The 27,767-nt window shown below is 28.8% G+C and overlaps 1 protein-coding gene across 4 annotated transcripts; it reads right to left on the bottom strand.

Annotated features, from left to right (window-relative positions):
- Positions 1-1,561: 1,561 nt before the first annotated feature.
- Positions 1,562-27,667, bottom strand: LOC100872649 (uncharacterized). Of its 4 annotated transcripts, none has more exons than XM_086908786.1 (17): positions 27,531-27,629; positions 9,662-9,769; positions 9,042-9,263; positions 8,472-8,776; positions 7,581-7,652; positions 6,522-6,745; positions 6,345-6,442; positions 5,846-6,157; positions 5,382-5,768; positions 5,049-5,287; positions 4,709-4,989; positions 4,428-4,584; positions 4,131-4,333; positions 3,904-4,052; positions 3,480-3,791; positions 3,002-3,411; positions 1,562-2,888 (listed from the first exon to the last, which is right to left on the bottom strand). In XM_086908786.1, exons 3-17 carry the CDS (start codon positions 9,156-9,158, stop codon positions 2,327-2,329), a joined length of 3,828 nt encoding a protein of 1,275 aa, XP_086764912.1. In that variant the 5' UTR covers positions 9,159-9,263; positions 9,662-9,769; positions 27,531-27,629; the 3' UTR covers positions 1,562-2,326. The 4 variants fall into 4 exon arrangements, with proteins under 4 accessions (XP_086764912.1, XP_012343006.1, XP_003694395.1 ...); XM_012487552.3 differs by having other exon boundaries at positions 9,662-9,706; positions 27,531-27,628; XM_003694347.4 differs by lacking the exon at positions 9,662-9,769 and having other exon boundaries at positions 27,531-27,667.
- Between the last annotated feature and the right edge of the window lie 100 nt (positions 27,668-27,767).

Here is a 27,767-nt window from a genome sequence, read left to right as displayed (position 1 = left end):
GTTTTAATAATTATGTAATAAAAAAAGATAATATTATAAAAGTCAATGTTATTTGATATTGATTCAACAACAAAAAATATTATATACGTGTATATTTCATTAGAATAAGTTTCTTATTCTTACATTGCATTATTCTGTTTGCCATCAGACATATTTAGATTTTCACTAATTTTGAGCACTCCTTGGATGGATATTATGCAATTATTAATTAACTGTATAGTCAGTAAAAACTATAACAGTATTTTCATTGAATATTTTTTTGAATGGACTTATATATTATAATAATAAATTCTTAGGCAATTTTAAAAATATGCCTTTCTTTAAGAATGGAGCGCTTATTCTCTTAACTATTATTTATTTCAGTTTGACAGCAAACAAAAACTGATCAAAAAATTGTACAATTATTATTATTTAATATTTTTATAGTTTATGACTAATTAAATATTTATTATAAATATTTTTATCGGATTTTAGTGAATATTTTTTAAGATTTTAATCATTGCATTTAAATAAAATGCATTTTTTTTAAATAGAGATAATATTTAAATATGTTTAAATATCATTAAAATGAAATATTTAAAATTTTGTATTTCTTTTATTCAATTGCATTTTAAGATGTTATAATCTAAATATGAATAATTTTTGTAATGTATTGCACTGTTATTATTATCAATACATTTTAAATTGTGCGATTTCAAATTTTTATTAAACTTTTCTTTAATGCAATTATTTAAATATTTATATTCAAATATTAAAGATTGTATATAATACAATGTTTCTTCCTCATTATTGTAAATTCTTATTTTTATAATATGCCTCAATATTCTCAATACAATAGAAGACAAGAATTATATATTCTATACTGTATGATTATTATAGTTGAATGCAAATATTATATTACTTTGAAAAATATAATAAAATCAATTTATATATTAATAAATATATATATATAAATCAATAACAAAAAGAAAAAATATAATTAAAAATAACACTTAAAGAAGTTTAATAATAAAAAGATTCATTCAAAATAAATATTATTAAACAATTATATTATTAAACAAATATGTACAAACAAAGTGTACATAATTTAATGAATTTATAAATGTAAATAATTCCAATTAAAAATTATAAAATTTTTTAAATTGTGCTTATTTATTTAAGAAAAAAAAAATTAATCAAATTAATAACTAGTTTGAACAGTTTTACTGTCAGATTATCTGATATACTGGCAGCTTGAAATTTTATAAATACTTTATAACGAAATAATTCTATAATATTATTTCACATGAATTATATAAATATCAAAAAAGAGCAAACTTTTATGTATTTCTTTGAATGGCCTTTAATTTGAACAAGAAGAAAAGTATTTGAATTATTATTATATTAACAAGTTTATTTATACAATTAACTATCTATATACAATATATCAATAAGAATATTATATAACTTTTTTAACATAGATTTAAAGAGACTTTTTTTTTTTAACGGCATTGGCCATTCTAACTTTTTAATTATTTGACTTTGTATATAATCTGTATACATAAAAGTTATGAATTTGTAATGACATCCCAGACTTCGCAGATGAGCATTCTATATACTTATCATTATATCAACACCCACCATAATGGTTTACTTAAGTTTTTAATAAAAATGAATATCTTTAATAATTATCATTGATTAATGAAATTAATTAAAAACCAATTCAGAAGATAGATTTATAACACATAGTTAGGCACAGAAGATGATATTCTGTTGCAATGAAAATGATATTGGTATTTTTATTATACATAATATATATATATTAATGTAAATTCTGCAAAACATTTATTTTTAATATTTAGTATTTTGCCTAACATTTGTTCCGCGAAATATTAAGATAAAATGATTTTGATAATGTGCTATAATAGGCACATATTTATATTATTTTTGAAATTTTTATATATTTTTATACACATTTGTGTTATGTAATAAAATGATGCTGAATTATAAAAAAAAAAAAAAAAAAAAAAAAAAAAAATTTTCTAGTCTTATCTCTCGAATTAAATTCCGAAGTGCAATTTATGATTTATAATATGATAATATAATTTATGATTTCTATTTTGTATTTTTTAAATAAAGTTTATTTTTTTAAATAAATTTAGAGTATAATTTTTTTTTTATGAAAAAGGATTTGACTTAATATTTTTTTGTAATAAAAATCAAACGAATAAATGCAGATTTTAAAAATTAAATAAATAAAAGATCTAAATCTAAACTTCTGCATAATTTGTTTCTACTTGCACCTATTGTATATAATATATTTACCTGATATAACAGTAAATTCAGTTTAAACAGTTGTTCCGTATGTACTGAACATCACTCTGGTGGTATCTGTATCCAGAGTAACGTCTTCTGGAGATGCTAGATCAACTTTTATAGATCCAGAATTATTTCTTCTTCTCGTCATACCACCACCCCAATTTGATAATGTCCAATGATAAGTTTCACCCTCTTTTTCAGTATTTGTCGTTTCCTGTGTTTCGTTATCTTTATCTAAGCCAGTTTCAATAGAAACTGAAGAATGCGAAGCTACTGAATCAAAACTAGAATCTGCAGCCCCCCTATAACGACTAACATATTCAGTGGACATTTCACCGGGCGATTCTTCAATTGCTTTCAATATGTTCTGACAAAGTTCCGAATCGAGCGGAATCGGATTTTCAGAATCACGATTATGAATAGTAACAGCTATATGAGCTGGATGCGGAATCGGAAGTGGAATGAGCAATTTTTCTGCACTATAAGGACGAATTTGCCGTTTCCACGGTTGCCAACGTGTCTCTGTTGTACCATTTGTAGATGTTGTGCGTCTTCTGATTTTTGTTGATGTTAAAAGTCCTCCGGTATCACTAAAAACATAAGAAAATTTTTCAATTTTATTTTACATATTGATTTTTATATTTTTTTTCTAAATAAATTTTATTTTAATATTTTTAAAATAAAAATTTAGAATATCTTTTACCATCGTTTATCAGATTTTCTGCTGTTACTAGTCTGTTTAGCTCGTGGATTGAAAGCAGAAACTTCTAAATAAGGACTGTAAACTTGTATATTTCCACGTGGTGCATAAACGGCGCCAAGTAAATCTGGCCCATTGGTACCACCAATTTCAGTGCTATGAACTATATCTGTATAACGCGACAAATCGACACCTGGATGAGCTTCTAATCTAAATTTTGTATCTGCATCATCGAGAGGTTGAAGAAAATTTAAACTGAAAATGTCTGCGTACATAAGCCCAGCTAAACCAGCCCAATCACCAACACTTAAGCCTTTATTTTCCCAAAAATCTTCTTCATTCCCAGACAATCTCGCAAACACATGACTGGGATAAAGACGTTCTAACATTAATGCTCCTTGTTGTATTACTACCTAAAAATAAAATTATAAATTTATAAGATTAAAAAATTTTTCGAAATGAAAGATATTTTAACAATTACCTTTAGATCAAAAGTGGTAAGTTTTATTTTACTTCTTACAACCATTCCAAGACCAGTTTGCAAATTTTTTCTACGTCTATCTAATTTTTCATGTAATACAGCAATTAGATCTTTGGCTTCTTTTTCCAATGATTTGTATGGATCTTTTGTTTTAGCAAGACTAGCAGCAAATGGGCCAAAACAGGCTTCTACAAATTGAGTAAAATCTCTTTGTGGTTGTGTAATTAATCGTTCTATCTCTTGTTGAAAGGCTAACAATTCATCTAACTCTAGTTTTGCTTCGAATGCAGCTAATGCTTGTTCAGGCCTAATCTGTAGAAAATAATGATAATTAATATAATAACTATTTCAAATATTTTTTGCAATAATGATTATAAGTTTAATACTTAATTTTAATTTAATTTAAATACTTTTTGATACTTACTTGATAATAATAATCAGAAGTTAATCCTGGTCCAGCTATTCTTTTAACGACAAAACTATCACTGGCAGGTATACGACCCCTATTTTTTATTACTAAATGAAACATAATCGTGTCCCAAACCACTCTAATCCAATAACGTATCACAGCAACTATTTGATAATATATTTTAAATAAACGAATTGAAAATCAAATTAATTACATAATTTATCAAGAAAATATTACTATACCTGTAAGTATCACAAAAGAAATGATAGGACATAAAATAAGAGCAACAATTAATGCAGCAATTGGTTGCAAACAGCCTTGTATTCCGATATTCCAAACTAATGCTTCCATAATCACAAAATATCGATTTCTACTTGGCTCTGGACTATCTAAATCCATTATAAGCGCCATGAATGCATGTAACGCTAAAGTGATTAAAGGCATCCTAAATTAAAAAAAAAAAAAAAAAAAGAAGTTTAATTATTAATATTTCATAATTAAGAAATATTAGATATATAATATAAATATAAATAACAAACCATAAAATTGCAGTAAGTGCAATAAAAAGTGATCCTAAACTTGTAACTATACAAACGACAGGAAAAACAAATAATATAATAAGTGTTCCTAAAAGACCTTTCATGCCATAATTCCATAATCTGTTTAAATGCCTTGTCATTCCTTTTCCAATAAATCCTGCCATAAAAAAATAAAATTATTAATCTGAGATTATGAATATAACATATGATATAACATATATACATATTTAATATAATATTTAATGAAATATACATATTTAATTTATTTTTATTTAATTTACCAGTATCCGGTTCCGTTTCAAAATGTGTCCGACTTTTGCTAATATGTCTCCAAAGTGCTATCAATCGAGAGCAAAGAGTAGGCATTTGAGATGATTTTCTGGGAAACAATGTTCCATTCAATTGACTCAATTCTAGATCGGGAGTAAAGGGTTGTACGAGTAGTAAAGCTCGTATGGAAACTGGACTACACCATGGTACTGCTACGCCTAGTAGAAACATTGCATTCCATGTCCAACACCACGTTCTAGCTACGTAATTAATCCAACGCCACATAGGCCATCTGTTCATAGGAGTTCATAGGATTAGTTTTGTATAAAATTTAACATCAGAAAAAATTACCTTGTTGTTGTTGTGTGTACAATCTCTCTTTCCACTAAGAAGACAGGCTGACTTGGATCTGCACGAGGTGTAGTAATAGATGTTGGAGTATTGCTTAGCACTGTTGGTATAATTTCAGACTGGCCCTGAAAATTACGTCTGATGATCCAATTTTTTGGAAACCATATCTGAGTTGGCCATTGAAAACTTCTTGTGGGTGTTTTAACTTTGCGCAATTCTTTTAATAAAACTGGTTCTCGCTAAGAGAAATAAATATTCATAAAATATTTTTTAATATATAATATGTATTCATATATAAAAATAAAAAATGTTAATAAGAATAAATCTAAATACCTCTTTCATAAAAGTTAAATCACGGTTAAGAAAATAAACTGTCTGCTGCAAATTTTGGTGAGTGCACAATGTGAGAGCTTCTTCGTGAGCACTCCATTCGCACTCTTCGATGAATTTTTCTTCGACTTCCCTCATTCTATCGCGCATCCACGGTTCTATTCGCGACAGAACTGGATGTTCATTTTCTATATGATATTTTAATGTTTCTTTAGTTTGTACCAATTTACGTTGCACGGTTTTTACGGCTCGGTGCATTAATACGACCGATTGTGCTTGTTGAACCAATAATTGAGCGATTCCATTACCAAGATCGAGTATGTCTGGGTGCGACAAAATGTTAGAGAATACTCGTTGTAAATATTCTCGCATAACAGCTTCATTGACCTCCTAAACGTAATTATGATTAATAAAAGGAAAAATACATTTTATTACATATTTAAAATAATTTCGTAAATGAAACATACTCTTTCAATCTCTTCATCTGGTTTTTTTCGCGCTCTCAATTCAGATATCAGTCTTTCTCTGAAATGAAGAAACCAGCCTCGTGTCTCTCTCTCCAAAATAGCAACTAAAATCGGTAAAGCTTTTTTGATAATGTCTCTGCTAAATAATCTAAGATCAACCACTGCTCCGGCAGGAGTTCCAAATACGAAAGGTACCGGGATAGGCAATAGTTGTGATAGTTCTCTTTCTACTTCGAATTTTTCCATTGTTGCACGTCGAAGTTGTTTTCGTACAAAACCACATAAAAGTTCTAAAGAATCTTCATATTCAGGCTGTAAAATAAGATTTCTTAAAATATTTTTTGAATATAACAATACTTTTAAAAGAACAATTTGCTTTATCTTGATTAATTATTAATTATTTATTTATTATATCATTAATAATTATTAAATTAATAATTATTAATAATTAATAATTATTAAATTAATAATTATTAATAATTAATAATTAATAATTTACCCTGCATACTAATTCGGCAACTAAGTATCGACATCGCTCCTCCCTAATTTTGGCATCTAAATTATGTGCTTGAAGAGATGGCACACCAATTATTATATCTAAAACAATATATAATAAAATTGAACAATATTGTTGTAACATGAATTTTTACAAATAACTTTCTTAATAAATATCTACCAAGAAGTCGTAATAATCCCGTTATTAATGCTTTCAGAGATTGCGATACACTGAAACAATGGGAGATTAATCTAGCTTTTGCTGTAACTACAAGAAATCTAGTTGCCAAAGCGAGATCTCGAAGTAATGCGTCTCGTCTTCTGTCCCGTCCACGCTGAAGAAGTCCGCTCAATCTCCATCGATGTGTTTGTCCAGCGAAATTGATCGAATCTACTTCGAATTCTCTGAAAAATAAAAACATATATGAATATAATCAGTTTTAGAATGAAAAGAAAAAAAAAAAATATATCGAAAAAATCCAAAGCGGAATGTTATCTCTATATTATAAATAAAAAAAACATTTAATATATATATATATATATATAACATATATAAAAAACAAAAATATCCTGGAAAATATAGAGAGTTATTCCAATAAAATTAATTATTAATCCAATTATTTTACATCATTACAGTTCATCTAATTATGTGAAATCTATTAATTCACTTATTAATAAATATTCAGTATAAAAAATCTTATTTTTTCTATCCTTATCTATAGAGCTAAAGCTACTAATAAAAATGTGCTATAATATATGCTATAATGCAAGCATAATTTATACATTATAAAAATTAAATAATACAATCTACACCATATATTATATTTTTAACATTTAAAATTTATTTCATGCTGTGATTGTTTAAGTATTATTGTTACAAGTTGTGTTGTTTTTATAAAATCTCTTCATAGACCAAATATAAATTTTTTTCTATAGATTCTATAATCGACAATATCTAATATTATTTATTTAATTATTATTCGATGGAAATTAATTGATTAATTGTTAATTTTTTAAAATAAGTGAACTTCTGATCATGCTGTTTCTGACCATGTTTTAAAGTTTTATGGTAGTATTTAAGATTGGATTTTTAAAGACACATCTTTTTTATTTTATTTAAAAAAAAATAATTATGAAATATAAATGATTTTTATCTTCAAATTTCTGTCAAAGTCACTGTACAAGATAACTTTTTGATCATTTTGGTCAACATATTGTGTGACACTGGTGTGTGACATACCCGCATCTTCGAATGCTCTCCAATTGAGTGGCATTCAGCTTCTTCGGTTTTCCGTACTTCTCCTTCTGAAAGCTTTACAAAAATTGTTAGAAAATATTAGTATAGAACAAAAGAATAGTGATTTGATTCTATTCTTGAAAACGACTTGAAAACTTGAAAACATCTTTGGAATTTAGTTTATATTATTTTTATTTTATTAAAATAATTGTATATAATTTTTCAATTCGATAGTAGAATAATATGTATCGATTTTATATTTTAATAAATTAATAGTAAATTGAAAAACAAAAATTTTTTTTTATTTTCGAAATTTGATCAATAAATTACATATTACGCATACATATTATACACATACGACTTTTACATATTTTCTAAAATTATCTATCTTATATCATATGTTTCTTATATCCTAAAAAAAAAACTAGCATTTGCATCAGTAAGAGTTTTATTCAAGCCTTAAAACAATTATCTGTTAGTAAGTACTTGCGACTTTTTATATATTGTGCACAAAGAAATTGCTAATATTTAATTCTACGAATTATAATCGCTACAATATTGTATTTTAAAACATATTCAATTTAAAAATAAACATTATTAAATCTTGTGTTGCAATAAAATTCAAAAGTTAAAAATTTTAGAAAATTTGTTTTTAAAATTTTTATTATTCAATTTTTTAAATCAATATTTCCTATTAAAAAATTTTTCAAACATCCCTTGTTATTACATTATTATCGTATATAAATTTTTCAACTTATACTTTTTCGATAAATATTGCAACTACAAGATTAAAAACGCTTTTGAAATGAGAGTTTAAGATTCTGATACTACTGCTATCTACCAAAATGAAGATAAATATTTAAATAAATGTTTAATAACAATAGAAAAACCTACCCTCGTTTGCTAATGCTTTCTAGTTGTTTCTTGGTCAACCTCCTAGGCTCACCCTTGCAATCTACAGCTACTGAATCCAATTCGTCAAAACTAGGTGCAACGAAGAGGTCTTTCAAATGGTGTTTCTTTCTCGCCAATGTATCTTCACCTTCTGTGCACGTAGACAATGGTGGTGGAAGGATAATTGGGAATGTTCTCCAATGGTAAAGAAACTGTTGTGCAACTTCTTTGATATTGTGCACCAGTGCCTCGACCTCGGCCGGTGCACCGCGCAAATGCGACGTGTCGAACTCCACCGGCTCTTTCTGCAAATTTAATTATTTTTTATAATTATTTATTATTAAACTTATTATTATATAATTTCATAAGGTATAAGATAATCATATATCATTTATACTCAATGAAGAAGAGATAAATCTCCGATAATTAATTGAACGTGATTCAGATTCATAGCCAGTTAACAAAGCATAGTTTTATATATATATATATATATATATATATATATATAATTGTGAATTCTGTATATATAATATATATATATATAGAACACGAATAATGATATTGATATACTTCAGGTTGAAGAAGTCCATCTCCATTTTGTCGGTGATAAAGTTGTTGGATGTAGGCCTGGTGATTCGATCCCGTATTGGCGGAGTTGACGGAAGCAGAATTTAAATTATGGGGCATTTCGCGCGTGAAAAGCGTGCGCGGCGGCTGGGGTCAGCTGCCCCGTATACCGACTATCTCCTCATACACCATACTGCTGGTAGCAACCATTTATCATTCCACGTCCTGCACAATTAATATCAATTATAATTATTATAATTATTGATTTATTCTAATTTATGTTTCCTCGTTATAAGCGAAGAATCAATTTCTAGCTTTTGATATCAATATTTTGCTTTCTATCTTTTTTTTTTTTTTTTTTTTTTTATTATTTTTCTAATTTAACTTAAACCGAACTTTCTTAATTCTTTTTACATTAACATACATAGAGATCGAAAAGTCAATTTTTTTTTTTTTTAAATCTTCCTAATCTATAATTCTTTTACACAATTATTCTTTTTTTACTCAACATTTTGTTTTCTATCTTCTTTCACAATTGTGCCAATAAATCTTCTCTAACGACAAAATGATTTTCACCGTTGAAATAAAAAATGAACGAAGGAATACGAAGGGAAGATACGTACGTGATCATCCGGCTTGTATGGGAGTCTTCGGCTGAATGCAGACTCCTATTAACCGATTATACCCCATTAAACGATTAACATTCTAAGCATTCCAGTTCTTGTCTGTCTCTGGTTGACATTAAATAAAATATACTTTAACATAGAACGCGGACAATTTGTAAATAGAGATGAAATAAAAATTTATTTCATTGAAATATTACAATAAGTATTTTGCATTGGATGTTTTGCTTTTTTTTGTATATCGTATGCATTCTGTAGATTTTTGCATATTTAAATATCCTATAAATGCATAAATTTCCGCAATTTAATTATTATTACTTAACAACATTTTAATGTGTTTAATGATATTTTAATTTTTCTTTGTCAGTCCAATAGATTATCCAATAGATATTATAATAGTATCTAGAAATCAATAGTTTTCTTCATCGCTTTTATAGAAATGCGCTTCCTTTCAATATTTCAACTAATATTTAATCCAACCCCGTGTCGCATACATGATAAATAAGCGCACGCTGTATTTACAGGTTGTAATTATCGTGGAGCATCATTCTTTCGTGCCAAGAAGAGACCCTGGCGTTTGGCTTTTTTCTATCCCTACGAGAGAGACCATACATTGTTCTAGCCTGGCAGAATACCAATATCGTCTCACGTTTCCCACTGGGACACAACTATATCTCATCCACTGGAAATAATCCGGACCCCACTGCTTCCTGTCGTTTTAAAATGATTTATTCTATCTTTTCGTTTGAATCGTGTATCGAGTAGATACGACGACATCATTTTGAATTATTTATCGTGTCTCAATCTTAAATTATGATTAAATAATTAATATAAGGAGATTATAAAGAATATATAACAAAATTGTTGAGAGAACGAATTTGACTCATAAGAAAAAAAAATTTTTTTTACGTTCTACAATTATTTTAACTATATTTTTCAATTTTTAATACAAAACATTTAATAGAAATATATCAAATTGTATTGCTCCGAGAGAATTTGATCATGAAGATGAGAATGTATTATTTAAAATAAAAAGATTGTTAATATTAAATAATGTTATAATAATAATTAAATGTTATAATAATTATAATTAATAGTTATAATTAATACTTATTATTTTATCTGACAAAATACATATTCAATTGATTTTTCACATACGTGAAGAGAAGAGAAAAGAAAGAAACTTCAAAATTATATGATATTATGGAGTAAAAAAAAAAAAAAAAAAAAAAAAAAATTGAAATAAATTTTTTTGAATTGAAAAGTTTTGTTATTATTTGTGTCAAAGTATATTGCTATTTTTTTTAACGAGTTTCTAAAAAAAATTTTTATTCATTATAATTGCATTCCTGTTTCTTATACTCGATCAAATTTTAATAGTGATTTTATAATTGGATTAATCGCAATTTTCTGTTAATGATACAGATTATAGATTCTGATGATGGAGTTGAATAAAATAATTATACAGCAGACACGGAGAATGGTTAATTAGTACAATTAACGAGAAAATGATACAATATTGCTATTCAGAGAGTGTTTCTATTGCCAGGAAATAATGGCAATCGCGGGAAGAGGCACAAAAATTAAGAGAAATAAGTAAATGAGATATTATAATTATAAAAAATTACTATTTCTAAAAATCTTCACACTTGAGGATCTAGTTAGAAGATGTTTGTATTATTAATATTAATATCTTTTTAATGCTGATGATGATTAAAATTAAAAATTAATGTGGAACGAAAGAATATTTGTGTAAAGTAGAAAATTAATTAATTACTCTATAAATGATAATATCACTAAGCTACTTATTATTAATGGTAAAAAAAATTTTACATTTCTCAATTCTGATCTATTAAAATTAATGATAAGTGACTGCGCAAATGAAAAAGTATTAATTTTAAAAATTGATACGTAATTAAATATAATTAATTTTCCACATATTATACAATATAAATAATATACTCCTTTTTTAAAAAATAAAAAGAGAAAAATAGGAAAAAATTCTGTGTCACATTTATTATTAATTATTGTTAATTATCCGAATACTCCAAATTTACGGTTCAAGTAATAGACGAATTTCACCGTTCCGCTTTATATTCCGCTTACATTCCTTCCGGATTTTCAATAGACGAAGAAAACAGAGCAAGAAAATCTCTCTTCATATCAAGATTTCTGTATAATGTTTCGCGAGCAGACAGTCAACATGAACAATATAAATACAGATAAAATATAGAAAGAAGAATAATATAAAGTATGCACAAGAGACTACAAGTAGTTTTCTATTCCTTTCCCTCGTTGAATCTTCCTTTTCTATAGTAGACGTATTGATTCCAACTATCTTTGACAAATCCAATGCAAAAGAAGTTTCATTTCAAAAGTGAAAAGAAGCGCAAAGATGAATGGTCTTGATGAGAATATTTTCTGAAATGTATATTTTTTTATTTTTTAATCATTCGTTATCAATCACCGGTAGCTTTATCAATTAAAACTTTTTCAACTTCACATCCAAATTGATTTTGATTAAAAACTGTTGTCGTGTTGACATATTCCCCGTCGCGAGGAGACGATGCGAAAGAATATTTGCGACTCCGCTCGAATGCGTTCCAAGTAGGTTGTACGAGTGTACTGGCACGCTGGCTTTTGACCCACTTTGAAGCTCGCAAGCTCTCGTAACCTTAAAACAGCGCTGCTATTCCAGTCTTATATCTCTAATATGTTACACGTTCCTCAACTGCACAGCTTTAGTATGCAGCATGCAAGAGCCTCTGCGAAATTACTAAGGAGGAAGTTGTGATTATCTCGATCATCGATCCCGATAAATCTTAAACACTTAATTATCGATGAATAACAAACTTTCTTGAATGTATATCAGCAAACAACAACAAAGAAATCGGTCAAGAATTTAATAACATTTGAAATTTTGGATTTCTTAGATCTCAACGATATAAAATATAACATTATCTCATTATCCCCTTAGTGCTGATACTTCTGTGTATCTATTTATCGAATCTCTAATGCTCTTACTATATTAACATTTTCTTCTTCTAAATATCTTAATATCTCTATCATGCATATAACATTATCTTCATTTTCGAAATCTTTTTATCTTGGTGTTTTTGTACTTGGTGTCGTTTTTTCGTACTTGGTGTTGTTTCTCTCATTGCTGCAATCCACTTTCTTTTTTTTTAAATACATTTATTTTTTCTTTTTCTTTTTTTACTATTTCTTATTTATATATTTATATGTTTATATCGTACTTTCCCTTAAATCTTTCTTTACTTCATTACTGGAATTTTCTTTGGTTTGGATCTCCATTTTGAATATATTCAAATTTTTCTACAAAAATAATAAAGAATTTTTAGAAGTTTTCACAATGGATAGTTTCACATAATAGTTATAAGGAATAATTTTAGCGTGAACTACTAGTGACCAGTTTTTTTAGACGTGATCCTCTTTATCAAATGTTTAGCCAAAAGATGATAGTTGATAGCGTAGTTAATAATCTCTTTTGCCAATCATAGAAATTTAGTATTCAAACTACTTTTGAAAAGTTCGCATTCATCTTATCTTTCATCTCGACACGAGTGCTACTTAATGTGGAATAGCACCTGGTTATTGATAAGGGCTACATAATACAAATTTCATCATTAATTATTTACAACCTTTACTATATCTGGAGCAAATTATAATTTTCATTGTTATGCAATTTGTATTTAGTAATCAATGATTTTTTTTTTAAATTAAAGATGAATATTAATCACTACAGATGCTGCATCATTTAATCTTACTAATATTAGAAGAATAATTGATAAATAATTAAGTACTTTTAATCTTAGTTTAATCTTTATTAAAAAATTAGAATATTGCATATAATAGAAGTAAGTAATTGAATTTGATATCTTGATGCTTTAATTTAAGACATTATATTTCAGAGGTTCATAGATCTCTTGATATCAAAAGAAAATATTTTGATATTTCACTTGTTACAGATGCTGCATCTTACTTAATCTTTGTAATATTACAGAAAAATAATTGATAATTAATTAATAATGTATTTATTTTTCTTTGCTCAATCTCTGTTAAAAAAATCAGAATATTACTCATACAAATATAATAAATAAAATGTGATACATTAATGCTCTTGAGTTTAAGATTATTTTATATTCTGGAGGTTCTTATACAATTCTTTACAGAACTCCTGAATCAAGGAAAAATGTTTTGACATTAACATGAAGAATATTAAAAAACGTACGTAGTGATACACGACCCTGGCATCAATAGATGTTTAATGTTTTAATTATAAACCCCTTTGGAATATCCGTGAAGGTTACCCTACACGCCTTCCAATAAACGATCGAATCTATTGTTAATATTTAATGCAATTTTGATTCTCGCGTATACTTTATAAATTGCATTACAAGACGAAGGAACCTGCAACATCACTTACGACGACTTAACTTTTGAAAAGAAGAGTTAACAAATCAAATCGATGGAAAATTAATACAATAAACACGAAGTTCTTCATGTTCATTCAGGTTTGTAATTGGCTTCTCGTGCTATGGCGAGAACTATTTCCGGGCCACTTGATTTTCGCGTGTATATCACGGATACTTGAAGGGAAAACTTTGCTTTGGGATAACTGGAGCAGGGAATGAAACGTGGTATTTTTAGAAAATTAAAATGAATAATTTTTGGATTATTTTCTGAAAAGATTTTTAAATTTAGCTGAATCGTCATTATGTTGCTAGAATAAATGAAATAGTTGAAAAAAAATAAATAAATGAAAACATTTTTTTTTTCCTCATAAGAGAGAGAAAGGGAGAAAAGAAAATTTATTTGCATGAGAAAAAATTTCTCAATGTTCTCTGGTATGAGAAGATTCGTATGAAAAAATGTGATAAAAATTACATTGTAAGATTTTAAATTTACATAGAAAGAGCAAGTTAATTTAATCTATTAAATCTTCTAATAATCTCTTCTAATTGGCTTGCATAAAAATTCAGTATTTTAATACTGATGATACAATTGCCAATCAAGATGTGGTCTTGTGTTCGAGTATGCAAGTTGCATGTAATCGGCCAGTAAAAATGTAAATGAAATAAATGGAATCCATATATTCGCAACAGAGACAATGAAACGTGCGATTTGAGAAAGTTATTATAATCAATCATCTCGGTGAAAATAATTTTCTTGAATAATTATACTTGAAAGTATATTATAATTATACTTGATCTATTGTAAAAAATATAATTATTATCCTCACTTTCAAATAAGTTAAAAATTCACTTTTAAATTTTTATATCTGTCTTTTAAGAATTTAAGAACAGATCCGACTTATTTTTTCTAAACAAGAATGAACTTTTCCCACAAAGAAAATAATAAAAATTTCAATTCTCGTGTAATCTAGATAAAACATTTCAATACATAAACTATCAATTATAATATGTGTTTATGTATTATATCGTTCATAAATGGTTTTAAAATATCATTATAAAAATAATTGAATAAGTAAAATATGTATTTTCTATTCGAATAAAAATTAATATCTTCCAAAAGCGCGTTTCTATATTTTTAATAATTGTAAAAACGCAAAAAAATCAATCGATTTGCTAGTCGTAGTCGTATCGAGGAAGGCAGAATAATTCTCAGCGTATATACATAGTTGCTCATCCAGGATTTTTCGTCTCCACGCGAACAGGAATCTGTGCGTTCTTTTGTTTTCTATTAAATCAGAGACGAACGGTTACGCCGCGTAAAATTACACGAACCGTGGCGTAACACGCGAGAACACGTTGCCCATGTATCAGAAAATCCACGCAACAGAGTATACATACGCGGCCCGTGTACATTGTACAACGGTGGACGATACATAAAGGGATGTATGCATCTTGCGCGAGATCCATTGTGAGTTCTTTCGGTCGTCTCATTTCACCGTGCATCCAACGTGCATGGCTGGCTTTTAAGCCAGTTCCACGCGTTTAATATTCGATGAATGCTTTGGTATTATCCGATGAATCGTTTCGAAGTCTTCTAATGGGTCGATGATGGATACTTGATGAATATTGAATACTTGGTGAATTTTAATTGTGAATTTTATTCAAAATTTAAGGAATATTGAATATTTGTTGAATTTCCAAATCTCGCTATTGAATATTCGAAATATTATAAAAGTAGAATGTTATATTTCAAAATTGATGAATATTCTAAAATATCAGAAATATTCTATTAATATTCAATTTTTTTCAATTTCGATGAATTCCGAGTATTTTTTTCATTCCTTTTTTTTATTTTTAACGATAAAATTAATCCGTGAAATTTTTTAATTTCAAAAATGTAGCATAGAATTTCTATCTTGCTACAGGGAAATTTTTCAGTCAGTACCGAGGAAAATATTTTCGACGATACACGGAATCAAAGGGAAACTGGAGGACCAACGAGAAATTTGGGCCGAGAACAGACGGTTGTTTCGCAAATGTAGGTCGGTTATGAGAAAGGAGAACGATTTTCTAGAAGCTGACTAGTACGCTACCGTAGATCCACCGAGTTCGTTTGTCGTTGAACCTCTTTATCTCTTCGTCTCATCGTTTCCTTTTTTTTTACAATTAATTCAAACAATGTTGGAAACCACGGTTTTCTTTGCGCCAAAATTTCATCATATTTTTTCCCTTTCCTCGTTATCTCCTCTATCTAAAATTGGTTTTAATAAAAAAAATTAAAGAAATTTCACAAACTGTTCAATGAAAAGATGAAAAATGAGATGTTAAAATTTTAAATAAACTTAAATCTCCTCTTCTACATTACGCGTCATATTCAAATTTATTTAAACGATACGTAATATCAATTTTCCATTCGAATATTTTCATTTTTTATTCGATTAATAAAAAAAAAAAAAAAAAAAGAATCAGACAACAGAAACAAAACATATATCCCATCTTCAGACAGTAGATCGAAGAGTTAAGATCCGGAAGAGGAGTGCAAAAGATCGTCTTCCGCAAATACGGGTCACACTCGAGAGGATATGCAACGGCGGAAGACTGGATATTTCCAATAACGATTCCGTTCTATCTGGAGCACTGTGCTCGTTATCGACGCCGATTATACTCGACTTCGGCAAAGGAACAAGGCCTACAACCCGGATACGTATTTCGAATATCCCGAGGAGGGTTTTTAATAACGGCGAAACACGCAACAATGGCCCAAACTCGGTGATTCTTTTTTTCTTTTTATCCTTCTCTCTTTTCTTTCCTTTTTCTTTTTCTTTTTTTTTTTTTTCAACAATTTAGATTGCACCGATAGATGGGAGAGGAGAGAGGGAACGCGATCGATCAGTTTTAGCGACTCTCTATTCAATTTGCAATCGTCGAGAGCGCCTCGGCAGGCTTGTTATCAGACTTATTAAAAAGCATGAGGAACGACTTATCGGTGCATTATGGGCTTGAAATGGAAACCGAAGTTGAGATCGAAACGATTGTGAAGAGATTGGTGATTTCCGGAAGGTATGAAGCTTGGGTAATTGTTGGAGTGATGGTGATGAGAGAGGATAATAATGAGAATGTAAGAATAGGGATAATAGTTTGGGGCTGTGTTAACATTTAATAGTTGGTGAATATTTTTCGTTACGAAACCTGATATCGAATATCTCGTGAAATTGTCACAATCCAAAGAGAAATTTGAATCCAGTATCTTACAAATATCGTGTCTAACTTTTATCGAGTATATATACTTAATATTCTTGGATATTAATATTTAATTCAGTTCAATATTGTTCAACAAATAAACAAATAAAATTAAGCGATCTAAATGATCTAAATGTTAAATTCGATCTTTAATCGAATTTTTTCAAATTAAAACAAGAAAAAAAATCTTTTTTTTTTGAAAGTATAGTATATATAAGAAATATAGGAAACATCCTTTTTTAACAATCGTGAAAAAATCTTAAGAGAAATTTTAATAGATGAGAAAGTAGATAAAAATTGAAAACTTTAAATAGACTGTCAAAAATGTTACGAACTTTTCGATTGATACTCTTCATAATGGAATAAATGACGTCCCATTAGAAGATTTAAATCGTTCGATTCATTCCTCTGTCAAAGATGACGTAATTCAACGTCCAAGGAGAACGAGAGACCGACTCGTGGAAAGATATCTGGATACTGAAAGAAAAATGAACGACCTCGGAACGTAGATTCTTTAGCCAATTTGTTTTCTTTTTCTGTGGTTTACCATATCGATGCAGAATGAAACACGTGCTGACGATAATAATGCATAATGCACGATCGAATCGCGATTAACTTTTCATTAAAAAATTTGGCAATGAGATATAAAAATTACAAAACAAGAGAGTATTGAAAAATTTTTTAGAAAAATATTTGGCAAAATTATTTTATAATAGTATCATTAAGATACGGGTGTAAAAGAAAAAGTAAGAAAATAACTAATGGAATTACCAATTAAAGATTCAGTTATGATTAACGTTAGATATTTACATAAGTTCTTTTAACGAATAACAATTTAACAAGCAGTCTTTTCTTAAAAATATGTAACGTTATATGTATTATTACGTAGCATATATAATTATGATAATTAAAATTTTTCACCGATATGAAGGTTACATTTACAATACTTAAACTACATTGGACATCATAAAATCAATCATCAGCCTCGTTGAAAATTGAACGAATATTAAAACGAAGGATAACCACTTCTATTCCGGATATCTCGAAAAAATTGCAAATTGTTTCGAGGTCCATCAAAAAACTTCCTGCAAAACCTGTTCACGCGCTTTTTTCTTGAACAAGTGCTAGAACGTGTTTGAGTATGCGTGCCTAAACTCGATTCCGTCGTATCGACCCTCGAATGTATCCCTGGGGGTGGCGAAAGCCAGCCCCGCCGTATCGAATAAAAAGAAAAGAGGATTCTCCGCTGGGAAATCGATATATCTTTTATTATATAAAAAAGGAAATAATCTTTCTTCTGTGTTTTATATATCACAGAGATTTATAATTGGTTTGAAGAAGATAGAATTGTTTGATATCTTGCTTTATTTTGAAATTTTTTTTTTTCTCCCTAATCTTGTTTACGTTTTTAGTAAGTAAGTGAGGAGACTTTTAATTTTTGAAAAAGGAGAAAACTCTTTAAAAGCAGAAATGTTAATAAAATGATAATATTTTTATATCTTCCTCGAAGTTAAGATTGAAATTCAATCGTTATCTTTATCGAAATTCTCTATTTTGCTAAGATCTTTAGTATTTACTCAAACCAGAAACGCATTTTCTAAAATCGTTTTAGAAAAAGACTATATTATAATAATGGAAGTGTCACTGGTGAAAAATAATTTATCATCCTATGTGAGTGAGTCCCTTTGGAATACATTTCATCATGATGGAATTGAAATTTTCTGAAATGTTCACATTTCAGGAAATAGAATCTAAGAAAAGTTAAAATTTCAAAGAAAATAAATCTAAATTTTCAAACGAAAATATTAATAGTAAAAAGAAAATTAGAAATGGAATAAAATATATCAAATAACATGAAAGCGTCGGAAAAGATTGCAGATATTAGGAAAAAAAAAAAAAAAAAATACCAATATAAAAAAAAAGATACCATCAACAATGGAACATTTGCACCATGCGAATCTAATTGAAATTTCATATCCTCATCTCTACAAATTTCTATCAATTTTCGCATATTCAAATAGATAAAACCTAAATTAAAAATCGATTGAACGATTTGTATCTATATCACTGTAGATCATAAGTATATAAGTACACAGGATGTTAATAGTTAATTTCGTGAAGAGTTAATTCAAAACTTGATATACACAAAATATTGATCGAGGCTTTGCCAAGTGAAGAACAATCGCTTTGAATAAAATGAGACACAGATAAATTTACCCTATCTTGCTTCACCCAATTTAAATTAAACTTATAACTCGATAAATTTTTGTACTGTTGTACACCAACTTTTGTACTAATTTTAACCTGTAGAATCGATTCAGGTGGGCCACGAATATATTCATACCCTGTACATATGCGTAGATGGAAGCAGCATTTATACAGCCGGTATTGATGGCTTCGCATACAAATCGCGAAGACGATGCGGCTAGCATAAATACACGAAAGGATCGAGTTTATTCAAATTCGATGATGCACGACTACCATCGCATCCGCTTATGTATTTCCTGGTCAGTGGATTTCTTCGTGTTTGTAACACGATAACGGGGCTTTCCGCGGAAACGGTCGCTTAATTTGAAACGATCCACCGGAACGCGGAAGGATCGGGTTCATTTAAATTCGTATACGTTTCACGAGTATACCCTTCTTTTTCTTTTTTTTTTTCCCCTGACTGCTGCGGGTATAGCTTCGTTTGTTGCGATCTTGCGACAGGAGAGAAGTTGTTGGAATACGAAATAAGTAGGAAGAAAAAAAATAAAAAATAGGGTACGATCGTTCTTTTTGTTTTTTTTTTTTTTTTTTGTTATAAGAAAGAAATGAGATTTTTAAATAGATTTTTTCGAAACTATCGAAGTATGAAATTAAAAAGGGTAAAAGATGAAATTAATATAGTAATATTTTAGGGAAATGTAGAGGGAAATTCATCTAGAGATTACTTTTAAAGATATGATGTCGAAAGATACGATACCCCATTTCATTCTCTTTTTAAATTGAAAGAAATAATTTTGATGCCACAAAAAAAAGAAAAAAAGAAAGAAAAAAAAAAGAAAACAATTATTAAGAAACATGTCAATATAACTATTTTTATACCACGTTTACGCTTGTTACCCATCTCTCCCACGCGAGACAGAGCCAATTAAGGAAGCCTCTGGCTAAATGCTCATTTGCATCGCGGAGGAGTTAAATAACAGGCTTTCATGGTACACATGTACCATGTTATAACAGTGATTTGAAACTATCGCGAAGAAAGAAGAGTCTCGACAACCAACGTCTTTTCGTTCGTTCCAAACAGGATCAGCCCGTTGGAAACGACACTTAAATCCAGTCTGCTCTTTCAATGCCGTTCAACGTATGTCGTTAACACACACGCCTCTTCTTTCATATCATCCAACCTTTCCTCTCCGTCTCACTCCCACTCTCTGTTCTAACATCGTTCTGTTAACACTGCACACACCGCGTTCCGTTACGTTGTTAAGGGGCCCATTATCCAATCTACCGCGATATATGTGCACCTGCACCACTCCCATGGTGTCGTCAACGTGGAAACCAACATTTGCGCACCCCTCTACTTATATTCCTATGGATGCTTCGCTATTTTCGAACGTACTTGTTTTAGGGATGCAAAGCTTTCGTTTCGAGTATAGTATATGCTTAGGTAGTTATCGAGGTTGAGATTTTGCAAACTAGATTCTTAGAGGAAAATCTAATCATAATCTTTGAATAAAGATTGAAATTAGATTCTTGAAAAAAATTAATAATTGGATCGAGTTTTATTTTTAAAAAATTTTTAAAAAGACATAAAAGATGTATGATTGAACGAGCGGTAATTTTTCCGGTTCTTTATTCCATTCTCTAACCAGTAATCTATAATAATTTTGAGACACCCTGTATATAAACACAGATGCAGCCAGAGGAGACTGCGTAAAATATTAGGGTGCATTCTGAATTCTCGAGACTCGCGTATACCGGTCTGCGTAACAATGTCACCCCCAGGGTGAGAATGGCGTATACCCTCGAATGGCGAGGGTCGCCATCCACTTTTGAATTACGCTAGATTGTACGGGCTCAGGAAATCAACTAGGGCGACGACTGGTCTCAGGTTTCTATAGGGTGTCCTCTGAAACTCTTTCCATGCTTCTTCTCTTAATATCGAGTTTCTCGTTTGTAACTAACTACCGCCGCTACTTTCGATTAATCTGGATTAAGGAAGGAAAACTCCATCAACGAGTTCAACTGGTTAGGCCAGTAGAATTCGATCGGTGATCCGATTGGCTAATATCTTTTTTTCTTTCGTATCTTTCCTTTTTTTTCTTCTTACGACGACACTTGCGCCGCTTGTCAGGTAACGAAGGAAGTTTTGGTTTTATTATTATTATTATTATTATTATTATATCTTTTTTTATTTTGTCGTAAGAAATTTGTAAGTGGATATTTTCGCTCTTAGAAGTAAATTTTTATGTTATTTTTTTTTTTTTTAATGAAATTTCGAGTTTTTTTTCTTGATATGTTTGAAATAATGCACTTTGGGATAATGGAGGTTGAGGTTTGGTTAATCTTTTCATTTCTATAAAATTTGGTCTATTATCTTATCTCTATTATCTCTTTTTCTTTACTCTTGGAAATTTTTCTATTTTCATAGATTCGACTTTCTCTACTCGTCTTTTTATGAAAGATATTTCTAAGAAAGATTTTATAATAGTTTCGTGGTATTTATACTTATTCGATGGATATTTCGTTGCGAATTTTTAGCAAAAAAATGCTATTTCTTTATTCCTTCCACGAAATACGCTACGATCGCGTGATCTAATCCGAATCTGACAGTAATTCATCCATTTATACTATCATTACGCAGTTAGATCCATTTGATTCTTCTCAGAATCCTCTAACAAATAATTTTATTATAACGAAACCATAGAATATGGAAGAAATCGTAAAGTAGTAGGAAAAATAAAAGGATTGTATTTTGCTATTCTGTTATAATAAAAAGTTTTATCGCAAAAATGGAAAGTAAAATAAAAATTCCTATCCTATTAACAGTTATCAAATAAATTAAATGATCTTGAAAATTATTATAAAATTAAATAAAGAATCTTTGACGTAAAATGTATTTATTAAACGAGATTCAAAAATCAACACAGCTTCACTTCATTGACCGAATTTTAATGGTGACTATTCCAGACCAATTTCGAGTTGGAATGAAGTTTCTACTTTAAAAAATGATTTAACTTTCTTCTTTTATTAAAAAAACTCGAATGGACAATTAATTTCTCGTTTCATTTGCTTTTATTTTTCTATCGTGCCAAAAAATTCAATATACCTCGCATTTTTATCCTATATTTTGACTGCTATACCAATTATTTTTTATCTATTCAAAAGTTACGGAATTGAGAATAAAAAGATGAGAAGAGGAGACTGCAATTATTTCGTATCGTGGTGTAAAATTCTATTGAAAATTCGTGCATTCGAAGAATATAATGAAATTCTAGCGTTCCATAAGCATCGCAGTGCTTAAAAAAAAAGTACTTGAAGAAAATGAAATCAATGAAAAAAATATATATATATTTATAGAAAAAAACTATAAATTAAATAAATCACAATTGTTTGAAACGTATAATATTGATTTTTCTAGTAAAAATATTACTATTCCATTATAAAAAACAGATTTGGACATGACAAATCCGTATCGTCTGGATATCGATAAAAGCCAACAAGAAAGAGTTTTCGCATCTCGACTTATCGATTCCTTTATCCTAGAAATCTTATCTCAATATAAAACTCGTATAAAAGAAACGAAAAATAAATTACGTTCTCCTCGAAAAAGTAAAATAAATCATCATCTCGCCAACTTTAAAAAGGAAAATCAAATTTTATTAAAACGATTTTAATTTGAACGAGTCCTTCCACTAAACCCAAAAATCTTGAATACGAATAAAAATTAAGAAAATTTCTTTAATAACTTTTCCTCGCAAAATTTAAAAGAGTTTCGCCAGCAGATAGGAGAAATCGACGTAACCAGAAACGAATGGATCAATTATGAAGTGAAAGCATTCACGACTGCAAAGCTCTTTCGTTTCGCGAGTTCTCTGACTTGCCTTTTTTTTCTCTCTCTTTTTTTTCGGGATACCACGTGGTCGCTTTTGCTCTCGGGACAATCGACGATCCCGTTGAGATCTGCATGGAGAAGGGAAAAAAGCAGGAGGAAATATCGGTTTTTCCATCCTGGCACAGTCACTGTCCGCGTTTCAGGGTTCCTGGTCTTTGCGGAAAAAATTTTCCCGAGGCGAAGTGGATGTCCATTAAAAAAAATCGAGAAGAATGAAGAATTTAATCGGAGAAAAATTATCATTATAAGTAATGAAAGCTTTTATTCGTAGAATTATAGATAATGGAGAATAATTATCAAATCTTATTTCCTCGAATTTAACATTTAAAATTGCGTGATACGAATAAGAAGATAGAAAGATATTCCGTTCAAGTAGCATAACCGTTAATAACTAAAAAGTGGAATGAAAACCCGGAAGACAGTGGAATACCCTGAATAATCCGATTAGTTTAACTTGAGAGAGAAAGAGAGAGAGAGAGAAAAAATGTAAACTTCTAGTTGTAAATCTGTTTTAAATCGTCTAGAGATTTCATTTTCTTCCGACGAAGACCAACGACCTAGTTCGAGACACGTTTTTAAATAAATCATTCTTAGAATTTTCTGCTAGTGTCTTGAGTGAAAATTGCGTAATGGAATCACTGAACTATCTTGGCGACAATATGCGACTTCGACCTAGATTCGGAACATTTATTGCGAACCCCTATCATTTTTCCTCGCGTTTCTTTCGCAAACTTTTAAGACGTTTTCAGGGGATGAACGTGGCTGATCTGAATCGCACAGGTGGAAAAATAAAGAAAAGTGAAATCACAGAATAATTTGAAATTCTGATTTCCTTAATGATGAAAAAATTGAATAAAAGATAAGTTTTGTATCATGATCATAGTATAAAGATTAAGCAGATCTAGGTAATTAAAAGAAATAATAATTAATGACAAAATAATATAATAAAGAATTAATAGATCAGAGTTAACTACTGATAAAAAGACATTAGCTTTATCAATTAATTACTTATTAAAATAATAATATTAAAATATTAAAATAAAATATTAATATATTAAAATGGAATACATGTACCGTTAATAATATCTAGAGCTGGAGCAAAAATAATTACTCATAAAAATAATTATCAATATAATAGTTATTATACATTATTACTATATCTTAAATGAAGAAAAGTCTGAATGTCGCAGAAACTCCAGGAGGCAATGTCGGAAACGAATCGTTCCGAAGTTCACACGTGTGTTCGTCGACGCGCACACACATGGTAAACCGACGGATCATCCAACAAGAATGCAACGACGCAGAGAGCGAAAAAACGAATCGCCGTGACGCGTGAAGGATGCAGAGCAGGATGCATCGAACACGCAATTCCAACGGACGATTCAGTTCGTGCAATCTTCAGCCACGGTTGTACAAATACTCATAAATTTATTTACTTACTCTATTTATGTTTTGAACGATCGAAACCGAAAAATAATATATCAACACATTTTTGATTCACTAATCAAACTTGTATAAAAGAGACGAAATAAAAATATTTTTACGATATTTCTCCATAAGCGGGAAATTTAATTCATAACGTGGGAGAGATCGTGTGTCAGCGATAAATTTTGCGAGTTTCTGATTCGTTATTAGTAATAAACCTAGCAAGTTTCAATTTATCCTTGTTGATAATAAATTCCATGATGATTTGATATTTATGTTAGATTTTAATGCGAAATTGATGATTTTTGTCTTGTATATTATTATTTATATTTAAAAAACCTTAAGGACACGATAAATAAGTAAAATTAATTCTAAATATGAATCTTTTGAAAGTTGATATTAAATTCGTAATTTCTATTTTGTAACTTATTTTTTTAATAATAAAATTTTGTGTGCTTTAATCACTTATTATTAATCTTTTAAATAATTTACAAAGTTTTTAATGCTAGCTATAGATAATTATGAAAATAAGATATAAATATCTGAAGATTTAAATTTTCCTAATAATTTTTGAATTAACGCGAGCTTTTCTAAACATTTATTTGATGGTTCGTTAATTAAGAAAACGTTAATAGATCAAAAAATTTCTATCTTAATGAGATATGCATACAGAAGAATTCTTTTAGATGAAAAATCTCCTATCATGTATCTTCAATATCTTCCCTCTATCGATATACTTATTAAAGTATAAGAAATGGAAAAGAAGAATCATAGTATCACAAGTATCATAATATGATTTAATCGAGAAAAATATAAGAAACTTAACCTGTGAATATCAAGAAACAAGAATAGATTAGAAATTAGATAATATAGAGATGTTTTCCAAACATATTAATTAAAAAAAGTTTTCTAAGTGAAAAAAATTTATCATTTCATAATTCTCGAAATATTTCATTTAAAATGATAGAAAAGCAAATTACTATTCAAAACTGAATAGTAATTCTTTTACATATTATATACTTTTTTGTTTCTCTTTTGTTTCTCGACGACACCATTTCGTTTTTACGTGATAACGTTGGCACAACATGAGATCGATTAAACAGTATTCCACACGCATACACACGCACGCATCTATCTATATAGATATATGTACGTATATGGTGAATACGCACATATTATTATTTCGGGCATATAAAAGAGTCAAAAGTTTTTCTTTTTCGAACAAAAAAAAATATTAAAAGTAAGTTATAAAAAAAAATTCAGAAAGACAACGCCCTTTTTTCAGACAGAAAGAGTGATAAAGCTTTAACCATCCTATGTATTATGTATGTTTCTGATCGATGTCTATCTTACTTGTCCTTGATCTCATAACCTGCAAATACACTAATAATTGACAGCAAAAAAAAAAAAAATAATAATAATTTAATAATCCTGCTGCACCATCCTTTTTACGCGGTTAATTCAAACGCATTTAATTGGATTGGACCAATCACAAAAAACATTGAGACATTCTGCAATTCGCATGATTAATGGTTATCATCACATATTCAGCGTTCCTATATATAATTTACTAAACAAATCTTTATATTAAAAATAATTATAAATAATTGCGAAATTATTAAAATTTCGAAATATTTTGAAAGAATGAAATAATAAAAGAAAAATAATATTAGATATTAATCTTGATCTCTAATGTGAAAATAATTTATACTATAGAATTATTCACTGAAAGTGAAAGATTTAAAGAATTATAAATAATTACAAAGAATGGTGGATACATCTAAATTAATGATCAAAACTTGCAGAAAATGATTAATATACTATTAAATAAGCATCCAAGAAGCATAGCTGTCAAATGAACCTCATGTTTGAAAGATGTTTTCAAAGAAGAAAAAAATAGCAGTTTAATTTCATTAAATAAACTTTAATTATGCATAAATGAGACATATGGAGATAATTGTTAATTTATTAATGATTGATTCAATTCATGAATTTACCCCACCCAAAATAAGTATGAAACTGCATGATGAATTATACGGCATTATGAATAATAGTTTTTTGTAATTTTTTAATTCTCATTTGCTTTTTCAAAATATTATAAATATAAAATTAATTTATTATTAATTTAAATAATTTTTACAAATGAATTGTATTTTAAAATCATTGTATGGATAAAAGATATTTAAATATAAAATTGATTTAAATAATTATTATATTGTGATGTATTAATACACATCAAATTTTTATGAATAAAAAACACTTTAAAATAGTCATTAGATGATCACCATCTTAGATGAGTTTGTTAATGAATTGATGGACCAGTAATCTCGAAACTCGAATAAATTTTCCTAAAGTGGTTTGCCTAACGACTACGGAATCGAACCGTTGCTTTGCTCTTTCACTCTCTGCATGAATATCACGTCAAACGATATATTCTAACCTTTATTTAGAAATCATTTTTAATATTTGTCGCGAGATAAAATTTGTAAAAAATAAAACCTAAAAATTTTACGATACCCGCCAAATCTTTTCTAGGTCATTCTATAGGAATAGGATATGCATGGTTCCACAGCTGATTTGTTCGAATAAAGAAAAATCCATAATACCAAGGGATGCAGCAATGTTGAGCAAATAAATTAAATTTTGAATAAAATTAAAATTTACTTACCGAAACTAATCACTTATAATTTATCACCAAATTATATATGAACTTGTAACAGAAATCACAGCACTGACACTACGCCAAAACAGCCCCTACGAACGACTGATTTTTATCGAACTGGCCGCGGCGAAATGCAGCTCGTGCTGCTACATTGCCATCTTCCAGCAACTTTCATAACCATTTCACGTCCATCGAATAGCGACGCCAAGATCTTATATTTTTTCTGCGCATGCTTGATTTTTT

The sequence above is a fragment of the Apis florea genome, unplaced genomic scaffold (assembly GCF_048593485.1).
Source record: "Apis florea isolate Af1SG1 unplaced genomic scaffold, ASM4859348v1 contig_3081_pilon, whole genome shotgun sequence".
Taxonomy (NCBI): domain Eukaryota; kingdom Metazoa; phylum Arthropoda; class Insecta; order Hymenoptera; family Apidae; genus Apis; species Apis florea.
This window is presented reverse-complemented; position numbering and strand designations above follow the sequence as displayed.

Coding starts and splice junctions, on each gene's coding strand:
- LOC100872649 (XM_003694347.4), bottom strand. CDS start 9,158: ATGCCCCATAATTTAAATTCTGCTTCCGTCAACTCCGCCAATACGGGA. Junction 6,158..6,344: donor TTGCCGAATTAGTATGCAGG/GTAAATTATTAA, acceptor CTTATTTTACAG/CCTGAATATGAAGATTCTTT. Junction 4,053..4,130: donor TTCTTTTGTGATACTTACAG/GTATAGTAATAT, acceptor ATTATCAAATAG/TTGCTGTGATACGTTATTGG.